This window comes from Sinocyclocheilus rhinocerous, unplaced genomic scaffold (genome assembly GCF_001515625.1).
Source record: "Sinocyclocheilus rhinocerous isolate Xijiao unplaced genomic scaffold, SAMN03320098_v1.1 scaffold3477, whole genome shotgun sequence".
Lineage (NCBI taxonomy): Eukaryota > Metazoa > Chordata > Actinopteri > Cypriniformes > Cyprinidae > Sinocyclocheilus > Sinocyclocheilus rhinocerous.
Genome location: NW_015667279.1, coordinates 166,357 through 181,808, shown reverse-complemented (window position 1 = coordinate 181,808; position 15,452 = coordinate 166,357). Strand labels below are relative to the sequence as shown.

The 15,452-nt window shown below is 35.5% G+C and overlaps 2 protein-coding genes across 4 annotated transcripts in view; one reads left to right on the top strand and one right to left on the bottom strand.

Moving 5' to 3' along the window:
* Positions 1 to 752: 752 nt before the first annotated feature.
* tmem170a (transmembrane protein 170A) lies at positions 753 to 5,916 on the bottom strand. Of its 2 annotated transcripts, none has more exons than XM_016545246.1 (3): positions 5,459 to 5,916; positions 3,216 to 3,386; positions 753 to 2,566 (listed from the first exon to the last, which is right to left on the bottom strand). In XM_016545246.1, exons 1-3 carry the CDS (start codon positions 5,598 to 5,600, stop codon positions 2,436 to 2,438), a joined length of 444 nt encoding a protein of 147 aa, XP_016400732.1. In that variant the 5' UTR covers positions 5,601 to 5,916; the 3' UTR covers positions 753 to 2,435. The 2 variants fall into 2 exon arrangements, with proteins under 2 accessions (XP_016400732.1, XP_016400731.1); XM_016545245.1 differs by lacking the exon at positions 5,459 to 5,916 and adding an exon at positions 4,349 to 4,653.
* A 6,246-nt stretch (positions 5,917 to 12,162) lies between these two features.
* The window catches only part of LOC107733571 (craniofacial development protein 1-like), a 29,346-nt gene continuing 26,056 nt past the window's right edge, over positions 12,163 to 15,452 (top strand). For both annotated transcript variants that reach the window (XM_016545240.1, XM_016545239.1), the window contains exons 1-4: positions 12,163 to 12,262; positions 13,200 to 13,332; positions 13,418 to 13,640; positions 13,960 to 14,090. In XM_016545240.1, coding sequence (XP_016400726.1) covers positions 12,196 to 12,262; positions 13,200 to 13,332; positions 13,418 to 13,640; positions 13,960 to 14,090 — 554 coding nt within the window. In that variant the 5' untranslated portion in view covers positions 12,163 to 12,195. The remainder of the gene's footprint in view (positions 12,263 to 13,199; positions 13,333 to 13,417; positions 13,641 to 13,959; positions 14,091 to 15,452) is intronic.

Below are 15,452 nucleotides of genomic sequence, written 5' to 3'. Positions count from 1 at the left end.
GCCCCTTACCATACTGTGATGCCGTGTCCCGGCGCGACGAGACAAAAACATTAAAACCCTTTATAAACGAGGCATTTGTTGCATCCAGTGGGGACATAATTACGGATTATAATGATTTATACTGTCTTTTTACGCGTTGCGTTGCATCGCGCCACGTAAACATAAAACCATGTCTGCATTTGTGATCGGAGAAACGACAAACAACAAGTGCTACTCTACACTGCTCAAAACTCACCAGCCAAATGCTTTCCTCTTATATTTAAGGTAATTATAAAAACTAATGACACTAAAATCAGTGTTTCCAAACCTGTTATGGTAACTAACGGCTTTCATATTCCAAAATACTGTTCTACTCTTCTTATTATAGGCCTAATGTTCTTTTATTCCAGTTTAACCAGGCTCTGTTAGCAGAAAAGCCCACATGCTTTGAGTCATCATTCCATGTGTGTTTCGACAGCATGTTACTCCCTCCAGTACGCAGCAAGTGGCGGGTGTGTAGATTTGGCCGGTGAATGTTAATTGAACACAGGAGAGCCATCTGTGAGTGTGGAAGTGCTGGAGAACACAGAAGCTGCACTAAACCACAGATGAGAGTGGCGTGAATAAACCACCCTCCATTTATACAACCAAATTGTCTTTACTACTCTTTCAGCAGTTATTTTCATGTCCGAGGCACACATTTAGCTTACTGGCCAACATATTACACCAAACCCACAGGACAGCAATTCACAATAGCAAAACAAGGGTGTGTTATTATAATCTAAACCATTTTATTTCATGAAAATACTAGCAATTGGCACTTATTATACAATAAGGAAATTAAACTTGCCCAGAAAAAGAAATAACCAGAAAGTATCACGTTGTAAAGAGTAAATCCATTTCTCAAGAAGACCATACAATCAAAGACAAACCACAAAAACAATGAGCAGTCACTCCACCAATGATTGGACTTTAGAAAAATAAATCCATTTGTGCAATTGAGAGACCATAGGCTCAGACGAATAAAGCATAGCTTTCAGTGCGTCCCACTAATGTTAGAGCTCCAATCATAAAAAGATTAGTCTGATTTACATTTACTCACACCACACAAGCTTTGAATGAATCTTCCAGAACACAAGAACTTCCTGAGGGCTTGAATATGGGAGAACAGAACACAAGTCTACAAATGTTTATACTGAAGAAATGTGAAACTTATATTTGAGAAATAAGTTTGGTTTAGATGTCAGGCTAAAAACTCTGCTACTGTGTGTTAAGATCATATTCATATCAGTTTCAGAATTACACCTCTTGCTGATAATGTAGTTACTGAACAAGAAGATAGGGAGAACATCTACATGTGTGAGTACATATTTTTGCAACTTAAGCATCTTATTTTATATACTTCTGTACATACACTTGGGTTTCTGATTCTGATATTATAATTTTGTACATTCTATAGTAATTCCGTTTGATCTTTCCACATTACATTTTTCTAAAAATAACAGTGTCTGCGATATATAACGGCTGTAGAATAGTGTTCATCATTTCTTTGGTGAAGGTTTAAGTGATTCTACGATGGATTCAGCTGAAATCTGTTTTACATTCACACGTTAGGCATAAGAGGTGAGGCTGCCACATACAGAATCTTATGGGCAAATAAGTGTCAAAGCAACATTGTATCACTCTTAATATATACAGAAATAACAATGTGAAGGCCAAATCCTGGAGCCCACTTGAAAAACAAATTCTTAATGACTTTGAACGTAAAAACAGGTCACAAATATGTAATTTAACCAACAAAAGCTACTTAACTCCAGCAGGAAATCTTATGCCATGAAACGATTACAATGCCAAAGTCCACACACAAGTGTGTTCAACTGTAATCTCTTGAAATATGCCCAAAGTCAGAGGCATATATACATATAAAACATTGTGAAGTAGAGAAACAAATTTAAATTTCTAGCCTTTGGCCTAATGGATTCATATAATCAGTGCAAAGTAAATGCAAGTTGATCCTCTCAAGCATAATTTATGGGCAAGCTGGAATGGGCTTTAGTATGTACATCAAGTGAGTCTTTACCTCATCCAAAACTTTATAAAAGACAAATTAAGTGTTAAGAAAGGAAAATGAAAAGAAATCAACCAACAAAATATCATTTATAATGATTAATTAAAAAAAAAAAAAATACACATGTGCAAGATGACTCCACCTGTAACGCAAGGCTAGCTCTGCTTTAAAGGTAGTGGTAATGTTTCCTTTTCAAATGAAAAGTCCCATGTTACTCGAAGAACTCATAAGAAACCCGTTTGGAAAAAACACCATAGCTCTGTATCAAAGGAAACAAGTTGTTGGGACTGTTTGGGAAGTAAGGCCTCCATGTTTTGCATATGACGCCCAGGTGACTGAACCGCTTCCTCTCCTTGTGATGGCAGCCTGGTGTGCCAATGTCTTAGTGCTACAGGGTAGCCAGCACTCTGAAGAAGGAAATGATAAATACACACAACGACTGTCCTACTCCAAACACCAAGGCCTCCAAGGAAAACATGCTCTTCCCAGCCGCTTTATAAACTCCTGCTATGGCTGCACCTGTAAGACATTTATATTGATATGTATAGCATACAAGTAAAATATTTAGTGACTATTTAATCATTAAATGTCAAAATAAATGACTAAATACCAACATTTTGTATGTCTAGATCAGGGGTGTCCAATCCTGGTCCTGGAGGGCCAATGTCCTGCAGAATTTAGCTCCAACTTGCCCCAACATATCAATCTGGAAGACTGTAGCTGTTTTGAACGAGCGCACATTTTAACAACCAAAAAAATGGCTGTTTCGTGGTCTGTACAGACATTCCTCTCGTTAATAGCAGAGGAGCGGATCCAGCGAGAGCTTGATGGGGCGACGCGGAATGAAAAAGTTTTTCAGGAGTCACGGCAGTAGAGGTGGCGCAGCTATAACGACGTGAATAATCCCGCCCACTCTAAAGCGGTACTAAACTTCAGTGGAAACGCGAGCCGAGCCGTGCAGAGCCAAGTCGTACCACGCAGTGGAAAAGCGCCATAGTAATCCCAAAGGCCTTGATTACTTTGGTTCAGGTGTGTTTAATTGGGGAGCTAAACTCTGCAGGACAGTGGCCCTTTAAGAGCTGGATTGGACACCCCTGGTCTACATGCTTTTAATATTCATTATGACATATCTCAGATGTAGCTAGATCAAAAAAAACAAGCTACATACTAGTAAGAACCCCTCCAAACAGCGGGCCGATGAGGCCCATTAGCAGGATGCCGACTGAGAAAAATCGTGCAATCTTATGTCTGCGAAGGGTTGCCAGAGCCAGGAGGGCAGCAGGCAGGTGGAACACCAATGAGGAGACAACAGCCCACAGGAACACCCCATACCACATCTCTGCCAAAGCAAGACATCACATTCAGAAACACATCCAAAGCCTGAAGATCAGGCAACAGTCTATCAAACCTTCCCACACCTGTGATGTAAACATCTCCCACGTAACCTTAGAAAAGATCTCAATGACTGGCATCGTGGAAATTAGGACTGTTTGTTAGTGGTGAAGCGTCATTAGTTATAATACATTACAACCCTGTAATACTGTAAATTGAATATGGAAATATGTAATTAAATCACACAACTTGAAGAAGACAGACAGACAGACAGGTCAGGTAGAGAGATAGATGAATGAATGGGTAGCGCGTAGTGGACAGCCAACGGAGCTTACAGAACCGGCTTTCTGACAAGATGCGCGTTAAATATCCCATGCGATTTATCGTGCAGCCCTAATAAATATCTATCTGCCGGATGTCTATCAGTTGATCTGTAATAATATCTGTCATTGTGTCTGTCCATCTAATGATAGACAGAACAGACAGATAAGTGTTTATCTTTATCTTTCTGTAGTAATATCTGTCATGCTGTCTGTCTAAAGATAGATAGATAGATAGATAGATGTCTTTTTGCGTATCTCTATGTAGAAATACCTGTCTGTCGTTCTGTCTGCCTGTCTATAGATATACTAACAAACAAGATAGAACTACTATGCAGGTAAATAGACAGAAAAACAGACAGTCATATAAACAGACAGATAAAAATATCTGTACATATATAAAGTTATTGACCGTAATTTCCCAATAACCCCATAATTTTAGCAAACACAAGCATCTAAACACATTTAGCATTAGCCGGACAAGCTAACAAACTAGCATTAACTTAGTTGCTAACCCATTATCAGTTTGAAAGCCTGACCGCTTTTCAGTGCAATGCGAATCATACAACACAATAATAGTGTCGGATAGTAGTACAATCATGAGCCGATCGAAATGATGTGTGATGTCTGCTGTGGTGTTAAAACTCACCGGAAAAATCGCACAGAGACGTGTCGTTCCTCCCGCAGTTGGTGACATTTTTCCTCGGCACCAAATTCAAACTGAGGATCTGCTTCACGAATCCTACGTTATATTCGTCCTGCATTTCTCTTAAGATCAACGGCGCGATCATGCGTGAGGAAAGTGTCAAATCCGAATAACAGCATTAGAAATGGAATGTGGGCTTGAGCTGAGCGTTTGTTTTTAGCACAGATGCTCATCCATCTGCATGAACGTCCATTTGAACTGCGGAAACCCGATGAGATGAGTGCGCGGATTTACTTTCATTAAACTGAAAGCACTGTCAAAGACAGACAGACAGACAGGTCAGGTAGAGAGATAGATGAATGAATGGGTAGACAGATAGACACACAGATAGGCCTAAATGTTCAGACAGACTGACAGTTAGACAGATGAATAAATGAATGGATAGACCGATGCACACATAGATGGTTAGACAGATAGATTGATATATAAATAGATGGATAGACACAGATAGACATGGATATAGATAGAACAACAGGTTGATAGATAGACAGACAGACATTACTAGTAGCCTATAGAATGACAGAAAGATAGATAAGTGTCTGTCCATCTAATGATAGACAGAACAGACAGATAAGTGTTTATCTTTATCTTTCTGTAGTAATATCTGTCATGCTGTCTGTCTAAAGATAGATAGATAGATAGATAGATGTCTTTTTGCGTATCTCTATGTAGAAATACCTGTCTGTCGTTCTGTCTGCCTGTCTATAGATATACTAACAAACAAGATAGAACTACTATGCAGGTACATAGACAGAAAAACAGACAGTTATATAAACAGACAGATAAAAATATCTGTACATATATAAAGTTATTGACCGTAATTTCCCAATAACACCATAATTTTAGCAAACACAAGCATCCAAACACATTTAACATTAGCCGGACAAGCTAACAAACTAGCATTAACTTAGTTGCTAACCCATTATCAGTTTGAAAGCCTGACCGCTTTTCAGTGCAATGCGAATCATACAACACAATAATAGTGTCGGATAGTAGTACAATCATGAGCCGATCGAAATGATGTGTGATGTCTGCTGTGGTGTTAAAACTCACCGGAAAAATCGCACAGAGACGTGTCGTTCCTCCCGCAGTTGGTGACATTTTTCCTCGGCACCAAATTCAAACTGAGGATCTGCTTCACGAATCCTACGTTATATTCGTCCTGCATTTCTCTTAAGATCAACGGCGCGATCATGCGTGAGGAAAGTGTCAAATCCGAATAACAGCATTAGAAATGGAATGTGGGCTTGAGCTGAGCGTTTGTTTTTAGCACAGATGCTCATCCATCTGCATGAACGTCCATTTGAACTGCGGAAACCCGATGAGATGAGTGCGCGGATTTACTTTCATTAAACTGAAAGCACTGTCAACCTACCAATGCTCTGTAAGACCGTTCATAAAACGAGAACAATGTAATTTTAACGACCACAACTATGTCTGGTTTGAGATTATCTTGCTGTCACCTGCGATTTGCGACAGGCGAATGGGCGGGGCCTGTACGGTTTGTAGTATGTCCCTTCTCGGTTTACGTAAAAACTGATTCGCATATCATAAGGATAGAATGTGAAAGTTTAAACTGAAATGACTAAATTGAAAACAATTTTGTTTTGTTTTGTTTTATTATAATTTATATTTAATTTTATTCAATTTAATTTTATTCCATCTTATGTTGTGGACTGTCCATAATAATTCAGTTTATTATCGTTGTTGTTGTTGTTAAATATTTTTTCAATATTTTGTCACTGTTTTTTAGCACAAGGTTGGTACATTAAAGATAACAAAAATACAAAGAAATTATAATAGAGGAGGCAGGAGGGCAGAATTTTATTAATTTTATTAATTTTTAATACATTTTATTAATTTCTTTACTCTATTTTAATTTGATATATTTATTATAATGACCTTATAATACAATATTTGACCTTTATTTACCTTTAATAATAATAATAATAATAATAATAATAATAGTAATAGTAGTAGTAGTAGTAGCTCAGTTTATCATTGTTGTTGTTGTTTTTAATAATTTAAAAAATATTTTAATACATTTTTCTGTCATTTATTTATTTATTGTCATTGTAATTAGTGAAACACACATTGTGAAAATGTATATAATATTTATGTAATAGAATACAAGAGCAAGGAAGGCAGAATATGAATAATTTCGTTATCGTATTTCAGTTTGTATGTTACATTTTATTATTCATTTAATAATATTTTACCTTTAATTATCTTCAATAATAACAATAACCTAGTTTATTATTGTTGTTGTTAATTCATATTTTTAAAAATATTTTCTGTCATTGTTTTTTAGCACAAGGTTGGTACAATCTTGCAAAGAACTTGAAGTGGGAAAAGGCAGAGAGTATGGCAAAAGCATTCGCAAAGATACATGTTCGGAAAATCTATCAGAGGAGGAAAGGAAAAGAAGAGAAAGTAAGTTAAGTCAATATCCAGGAATAACAGAAAGGAAGGATGAAGTAGATAGCACAACTAATGAACCATTTACACTGGAAGAGATGATGAGAGCAATAAAAAGATCAAAACCATCATCCCCAGGGAAAGATAAGATAAGCTATGTGATGTTAAAAAATTGGGGGAAAGAGCGCTTTTGAAGTTACTACATCTTTATAATAGAGTATGGGTGGAGGCAAGATTGCCAAAGATTTGGAAAGAAGCAATAGTTATACTGATAAGGAAACCTTGTAAGGACCCATCAAAACCCACCAGCTATAGACCGATAGCCCTAACATCCAGTATATGCAAGATAATGGAGAGAATGATGACAGAAAGGTTATCATATGAGCTTGAGAAGAAAGGTAAGATGGCAGCCTATCAAAGTGGGTTTAGGAAAGGTCGAAGTACTATGGATTCTGTGATCAGGCTAGAAAATGAAATAAGGACAGCTCAGGAGGATAATAAAGAGGCAGTTATTGCAGTGTTTTTGAACATAGAAAAAGCCTATGATACGATGTGGAAGGAAGGAGTGTTAATCAAGTTGCAAAAGTTGGAGATTGGAGGGAGAGTTTTTAATTGGATAAAGGACTTTTTGTTTGATAGGAATATCCGAGTACGAATTGGAGCAGATTTGTCAAATCAGTACACTGTTGAAAATGGTACTCCTCAAGGAAGTGTGATGAGCCCATTACTATTTATAATAATGATCAATGATGTCTTCTCAAATGTACCAGCTGGTATAGGTAGGTCTCTTTTTGCAGATGAAGGGGCCTTGTGGAAGAGAGGGAGAACTATGGAGTATGTGGAAAGTACAAGAAGCTGTTGATGAGGTGGTGGAATGGGGTTATGAGTGGAGATGTAGTTTCTCAGTGGAAAAAAACTCAAGTTGTTTTCTTTACCAATAAAATAATTTATGAAAGATTGAACATAAGGTTATATGGTAAAGAACTAGAAAGGGTTGGAACGTTTACATTTTTAGGGGTGCTTTTTGATTCCCGGTTGACATGGGCAGACCATATTAGAAGAATAGAAGATAAAAGCAAAAAAGTAATAAATGTTATGAGATGCTTGACTGGTAGAGAATGGGGTGCAAGTTGTCAATCATTCAAAATAATTTATGTGGCTATGATATGATCTATACTGAACAAAATTATAAACGCAACACTTTTGTTTTTGCCCCCATTTTTCATGAGCTGAACTCAAAGATCTAAGACTTTTTCTATGTACACAAAAGGCCTATTTCTCTCAATAGGCCTTTTGTGTACATAGAAAAAGTCTTAGATCTTTGAGTTCAGTTCATGAAAAATGGGGGCAAAAACAAAAGTGTTGCGTTTATAATTTTGTTCAGTGAATGATGGACTATTGATAGCAAATTACTGGGATAATGAATTGCACCCCACAAAAGATGTGTTGAAGGAATGCTGGGAGAATAGGAGAGGCAAGAAGGACAATTTTTGGTAGTTTAGGGAAGGAAGTGACAAAATTGCTTGGGGTCTTTGATATGAAGTTTAGTCCTACGGTAGCATATTCAGTCATAGCCCCATGGAAGATTATTATTCCTGAGGTAGATTGGTATCTCTTAGAGATCAAAAGGAAAGAAGAAGAAGCTGATTTAGTAGGTGTGTTTTATGAGTATGTTACAGCAGTATATAAAAACTTTACACAGATCTATACTGATGGTACTAAGAACCCGGAGACAGAAGTAACAGGATTTGGAGTGGTGGTTCCAGGAAAAGGAATTGAAGTTAATAGAAGAACATCTAACCATTTAGCAGTATATACAGTGGAGATGCTGGCAATTTTAGTTGCTTTACGGTGGGTGGAAAAAACGGGAATAGACAAAGTTGTAATATGTTCAGATTCATCATCAGTTCTAGTAAGTTTGAGATCTTTACATTCAAAAAGACCCTTAACTCAGTTACAAGAATAACAAATCAGGGAGGCCAAGTAAAATTTGTATGGGTTTCAGCGCATATAGTGGAGGGGAATGAAAAAGTATAAGGTGGCAAAGAGGGCATTGATGAAGGGAAACGTAGAAATGCAAATAAGAATCAGTAAAGCAGAAGTGAAAAGCATAATCTGGGAAAAAAACAAACCAAACATGGCAAGAAATGTGGGATAAAGAGGGGAAAGGGAGACATCTATACCAAATTCAAAATTAAATTAAATTCAATTCAAGTTTATTTGTATAGCGCTTTTTACGATACAAATCGTTGCAAAGCAACTTTACAGAAAATTAAGTTTCTACAATATTTAGTAGTAGCTTATCAGTCGTGACGGTACTCAAAAGAGTATTAAAGCAAAGAGGGTAGGAATTGGGAACAGGAGAGAGGAAATTGTGTTGACTAGGTTAAGTTTGTGGGACATTGTGCTCTAAATAAAACTTTAAAAATGGTAGGGAAACACCAGTCTGGTCTGTGTGATGAATGTCAGGAAGAAGAATCCGTGGAGCATGTAATTCTTAAGTGTAGGAAATACAAGATACAAAGAGAGATGACGGAAAATAATCTTTAAGAAATATGGGTGCAGAAACTTACTTTAAAATCAACCCTAACTTAGGCTTGATTTTAAAGTAAGTTTCTGCACCCCTATTTCTTAGGGTCCCTAAGTATGACGGAAAGAGCTCAGGTTAGAGAACTGTTAGGTTTTTTAAGGGATACTGGGCTTTATTGTAGGATATGATGGATAGGTTTTTTTTTGTTGCTCCTATTCTCCCTATTTCCTCATATCATTGTCTAGAATTAGATTGTAAACCTACCGATTGATCCACACTCCGGAACAGATGGTGGCGGTAATGCACCAATAAGCTGGATGCCAACCACCGTTAAAAATAAAGAAGAAGAAGAAGAAGAAGAAGAAGAAGAACTTGAAGTTTTTTTTATTTTTTTATTTTGCATTTCAAGCATCATAACAGAACAAAATAGGTTAACATAAACACAACTGTAAGTCCTCACAGACTGAGACATTCATATTAATCATACTATAACCTACATTGTTTATGGTTGCATGAATATATTTTATTCTATATTATTTTATTTTATTTTATTACATTGTAGAGGATTAAACAAAATTACACTTATTAAACAAATCAAATAATTTCTTGGCCTTATCACTTATCACCAACGAATTGCAAACCAGTATGAATGCTCATTTCTAATAAAAGACTGAAGCCATTTAAGTTTAAGTACTCCATTCATAATATCAAAATCTATTGCCTTTAACCCACCATCCTCATATTCTCTTATTATATCATTTTTCCTTATATAGTGATACTTTTTCCTCCAAATGAAATCAAAATTAAGTTTATTAATTGGAAGAAATTGGCAATGAAGAACCTGGGTAAATTAATCTAAAAAGACTTTCAATTTTTTATAGCAATATTCTCTCGAAAATGGCTATATCTCTCTGTAACCAAGAGTTCATAATTGATCTACATTTTTAATTTTTTTTGTCAATATTTAACATTTCAATTCTCTCTAGATCTTTTGAAATTGTGATACCTAAATATTTCACCTTCTTCTTAATTGAAACATTATATAATGAGGTCAAAGGGAGCTCGTGAATAGCCATCAATTCACATTTCGAAGTATTTAGCTGTAATCCTGATGCTTTGGCAAAACACTCTACAGAATGAAGTGCTAATGGGATTTGCATATGATCTTTTAAAAAAAGGGTTGAATCATCAGCAAGTTGACTTATAATAAAATGGTGTTCCATAAAATTAATACCAGCGATATTCTCATTTTTAACTAGAATAGCTAGCAGTTACGCAACCATAATAAATAACAGAGGTGAACTCCCACAGCCTTGTCTTATGCCTCTGTTCACCTGAAATCTTGGACAAGTTCCATTGGGAAGAGCCACTGAACTATTAATGTCATTGTAAAGCATTTTGATGATATTTATAAATTTTGGCCCAAAACCAAAATGACTGAGTGTCTGAAAAAGAAATGGATGTTCTACCATATCAAACGCTTTAAAGAAATCTAAAAATAAAATAAAACCATCGTTTTCAATTAAATGACTATATTCTATGATATCAAGCACCAAATGAATATTGTTATGAATTGATCTACCCTTAAGGAACCCAGATTGAGTCTCACTAATTATTTGAGGAAGTCCCACCCTTAACCTGGCCGCAATCACTCCGGAAAATATTTTGTAATCAGTGTTGAGGAGCGTAATAGGCCGTAGATTATCTAAAATCCTTTAGTCTTTTCCAGGTTTTGGAATCAGAATAATAAGACCCTGCTTCATAGTAGGCAATAGATTATTATATATAATACAATCTTGTTGTGCTTCAAACAATAACATTTTTAAATCTTCCCAAAAGAACTTATAAAAATCTGAGGTTAGGCCATCTGGCCCAGGAGATTTATCAGTTTTCATTTTTTTTAAGGCTAAATCTAATTCTTGAATGGTCAAATCGGATTCACAAAGTTCTTTAAATGAATTCTCAACTGTAGGGATATAATTTTTTACTTTCTTAAAGAAATGTTCAGAATCATCACTGGAGTAAGCAGAAGTATATAAATTTGAGTAGAACTGAAACACCTCTCTTGCAATAATATTGTTATCAGAACATCCATTCTGATTTATCAATATACTATCTACAGCATTTCTTACTTGACATCTTTTTTCAAGATTGCAAAAGTATGAGCTATTTTTCTCCCCCTCCTCCATCCATTTTGCTCTTGACCTCACGTATGCACCCTTTGCCTTACATAAAGTTCATCCAATAAGGAATGTAAATGAATAAGTTTTTTCTTATCTTCATCTGATAGAATAGATTTGCAACAGCACAAATTAATCTTATTTATTAAACTAATTTCTTTCGCTAATCTCTTTTTCTTAAGATTTTTCCCATAAGTTATTGAAAATTCTTTAAGTTTATATTTTAAAAACTCCCATTTACTACCACTTGGCATACATTTCCTACCGATATCAGTTATAATCTTCTTTATATGAATATACAGTAGTCATCCTGAGTTAATAGGTCAGCATTAAATTTCCAGTACCCTTTGGAATTACTAGATTCACCCTTTTGTTTTAAGTTTAACTCAATTACACAATGATCACTTAAGGGAGCACTAGAGATAGAGCAATTATATACATGCTTATAGACAGCCTCAGTGCCAAGCCAATAATCAATTCTTGATCTCACATTTGCATTGGGTTTAAACCAAGTAAATTGTCTAATGCCTGGATTCTGAGTTAGAAGAACTTGAAGTGGAGGGAATCTGGTAAAGGGAAGAGTTTCAGATTTATGGAGAATTATAATTATTAATTTGTTTTCTTTTAGCTGCTAACACAGCGCATCACACAGAGAAATAAAAATGAATTATTCGGATTACGACTCGGACGGCTATTCCTCAAATGAAGATAAAGACTATGTCCCTTCTGGTAAGAGATTTTAGCTTGAAGTTAGCATGGTTGTATATGAGCAAGAACACAGATGAAGCTATGCTACTTTGTCTGTGCTCTGCATATGTATAGTGCTCCGTTTTAACATTACACCTACTTTAATTAATGATAGGTGATATGCAAAAACAATTACACAAAGAGTATCATAGATAATGCTTATTTTGGGTTCACACTTTCCGAATGATCTTTAACATATAACTTACATCTATTATCAAAGTATTGTCTAGAATGTGTATTCGGTATATTTATTCAGAATCCATTTGAATATTATAGGTGTTTCATGTGATAAGATTAACTAATATGCTAACGTACTCCTTTCTAAAATAAGTTTATTTGGCTGTGAGAGTGATGACAAGGATGCAAACAATTAACGTTACTGATATTATTTACCAAGACCCCTGCTGGTCTTTCATGGTCCTGTATGCCTTGCAAATGAACACCACGTCTTTCATGGTCTTTATCTTAGAAGAATCATACATTTACAGCATGAACTGCATTAAGACTCTTTTAGTGGGCGGAGGAGAGGAACTGGTACTGAGAGGAAAAACTATAGGACTAGAAGTGAGGACATTCTGCCTTTAACCGTTCACTTTTCCTAATTTAAAATATGAGCGAGATTCTCTCTAATAGAGGACTTAAGGTCAAAATAATTAGGAAAAACTGCAACTACAGATTTTACTGCTTCTACGAATTTGTAAAAATATATATAGTTTACTTTTAAGTTACTGAAAGTGACAACATGCATTTTTAGTAGCATTTCGTTTTTTCTCTTCAACCAACAGTGCACCAATAACTCTTAAAAAAAAAAATGAGGCAGAAATGCATCGTAATTTGATTTGCCAACTGCTATGTTCTTTTTGTCTTTGTGTCATAAATATGATCCATTCACATTGGTTTAATTTTTTTAATGTATCAGATGATAATCTGAGCGAGGATGACATGAATGAATGTGAAAAGGAGGACGCACTGGAAGGGGAGGATAATGATGCGCAGCAGTCAGAGCATGTGAAGAAGAAAAAGAAGAAAACTAAAGCAAACATCCCTATGAGGTATCGTATTACAAATGTATATTTTAAACCCAAGCAAAACTGATTGTAAGGGGAAAATTTTCTCAATTTTTCCATATTTAAAAAGGAAAAGGAAAAAAGGAGGCCTCAAACTAGAAGAAGATGCTGAGGGTTGTTCAGCAGACCAACAGAAAGGTGAAGATGGGCCAAAAGAAGATCATTTTGTAACGGAGTCAAAAGAGGACAATGAAGAGAAACAGAAGAAGAAAGCAGATGATATTTGGGCTAGTTTTTTGAGTGATGTTGGCTCTCAACCCAAAGGAGCAGCTGCAAGTACGGGCTCTCAGCAGGTAACCATCAACTCAAGAAAACAATCAAAGTGAAGTAAGATATATAATTTATTGTTTTAAATTTTCATGTACTAATATCAGATTTCTGTCTTTGCTCCATTTGGGCTGATGTAAAATATTTTGGTTTTTTTTTTGTGTGTTTTATTGTGTTTTTGGTTCAGTGGCTTTGTAGTCATGGTACTACAGTCAGAATGCATTACTTATTTTTTTTAATTTAAATTCATAAAATTTAATTTCTTTTTCATTTTATGTATTTTGTGCTTGTATTTTATTTGTCTCTTAGATACATGTGCATGTTTTTTGTTTGCATCTCTTATAGTCCACATCTACAACTGGCATAGATAAGCCCAGTAAACCCCCTACAGTGTCTCAGCAGCAGGAGGACAAACCAAAAGAATCCTCCAAAATCACAATTACCAAGGTGTTTGATTTCGCAGGAGAAGAAGTTCGGTAAGTGTAAGTGTTTTTTGTAACTGTAAGCCTTTTATATGGCCACCAGATGGCAGTATACGTTCATTAATTAGATGTAGAGCTGAACGTTCTCTAAACAATTCTTCAGAAATATGTTCTTTTTAAAACGGTGGTTTGTGCAAATAGGCAGTTTATTTATATAAAAAAAAAATGTGCGTGTTATTAATGAATTAAAAAACGTATTGAAATATTTGGGCCATTTCAGTGAATGCTGTCATTTAATAGTTAATAAAAATGCTCTCGTCATCTTAGCATACTATTGCTGCTTTTCAATAATTCATTCCAGTACATTGTATTTATGAGCCAGTAAAATATTAAAATCCTGCCAAGCACAAAGCACTGACAAGCTTTGAAGTCATTTGATGAACACATGATGCTTATATAGAATAAATGTTAATCTCAATACATTGACCCCAGAAATATTTGGACACTTTTGATACTTAAAAATGTATGAATTTCACTGCATAAATGGCAACATATTAAAATAGTGCTATAATATTAATGATATTAATAGTAATATTTTTTTATGCTTATAAAAATGCTTTTTGCTATATTTCTTACTTACCAAAATTCCTACACGTGGGCGGGAATTAAACGCCCCTCTCCGCTGATTGGTCAGCCGAAGATCAAACCGTGCCATCATCAGTTCTTCCGCAGTATCACGCAGCAGAATAATAGTCCTCTGCTGCTGCAGTTGTACGGATTCTTAATGCATTCATTGCTACTACATTTAATCTTTTTTCATCAAACAAACAGGCTAATGAATAGCTCGACACAACTCATACTGGGGCAGAGTCTAGACAGGGCTTTCTTCTGTGTAGATATAAATTCTATTCTTTGCATCAGCTGGACATGGCAGGGTATATGACGGCTGTCATAGCATACCCTGCTCACCCAGTAAGTCTGTTTGTTTAATTAATTAGTTTCAAAATAAATATTTTAAACTAAGGCAAAAAGGAAAGAATAATAAATTGGCTTGAGTGTATATATAGGCCTATAATGTTCATGCAAGAATTGTCATTCTGACTGACAACCGGAGAACAACAGATATTAAAAAGCCTAACTGTTAGAGTTATACAATGTAGTGTTGTGTTTTATTAAAATTGATTATAATTGATATCTCAAAAGGATATGCACTTGTGCGCGGCGTGAGCTACTGCACGCTCGCACACAGGACTGCAACGCAAGATAGATTTTCATAAAATATAATAACTTGCCATTTCCATTTGTTTCTCACCAAACCCTCAGTATACCTTCAGAATGCACAGGAAATAAGCAGCAGTCATATTTAAAGCAGTTTAAATTAATATTGAGTACTGATTGATGTTCACTTGGATTTTT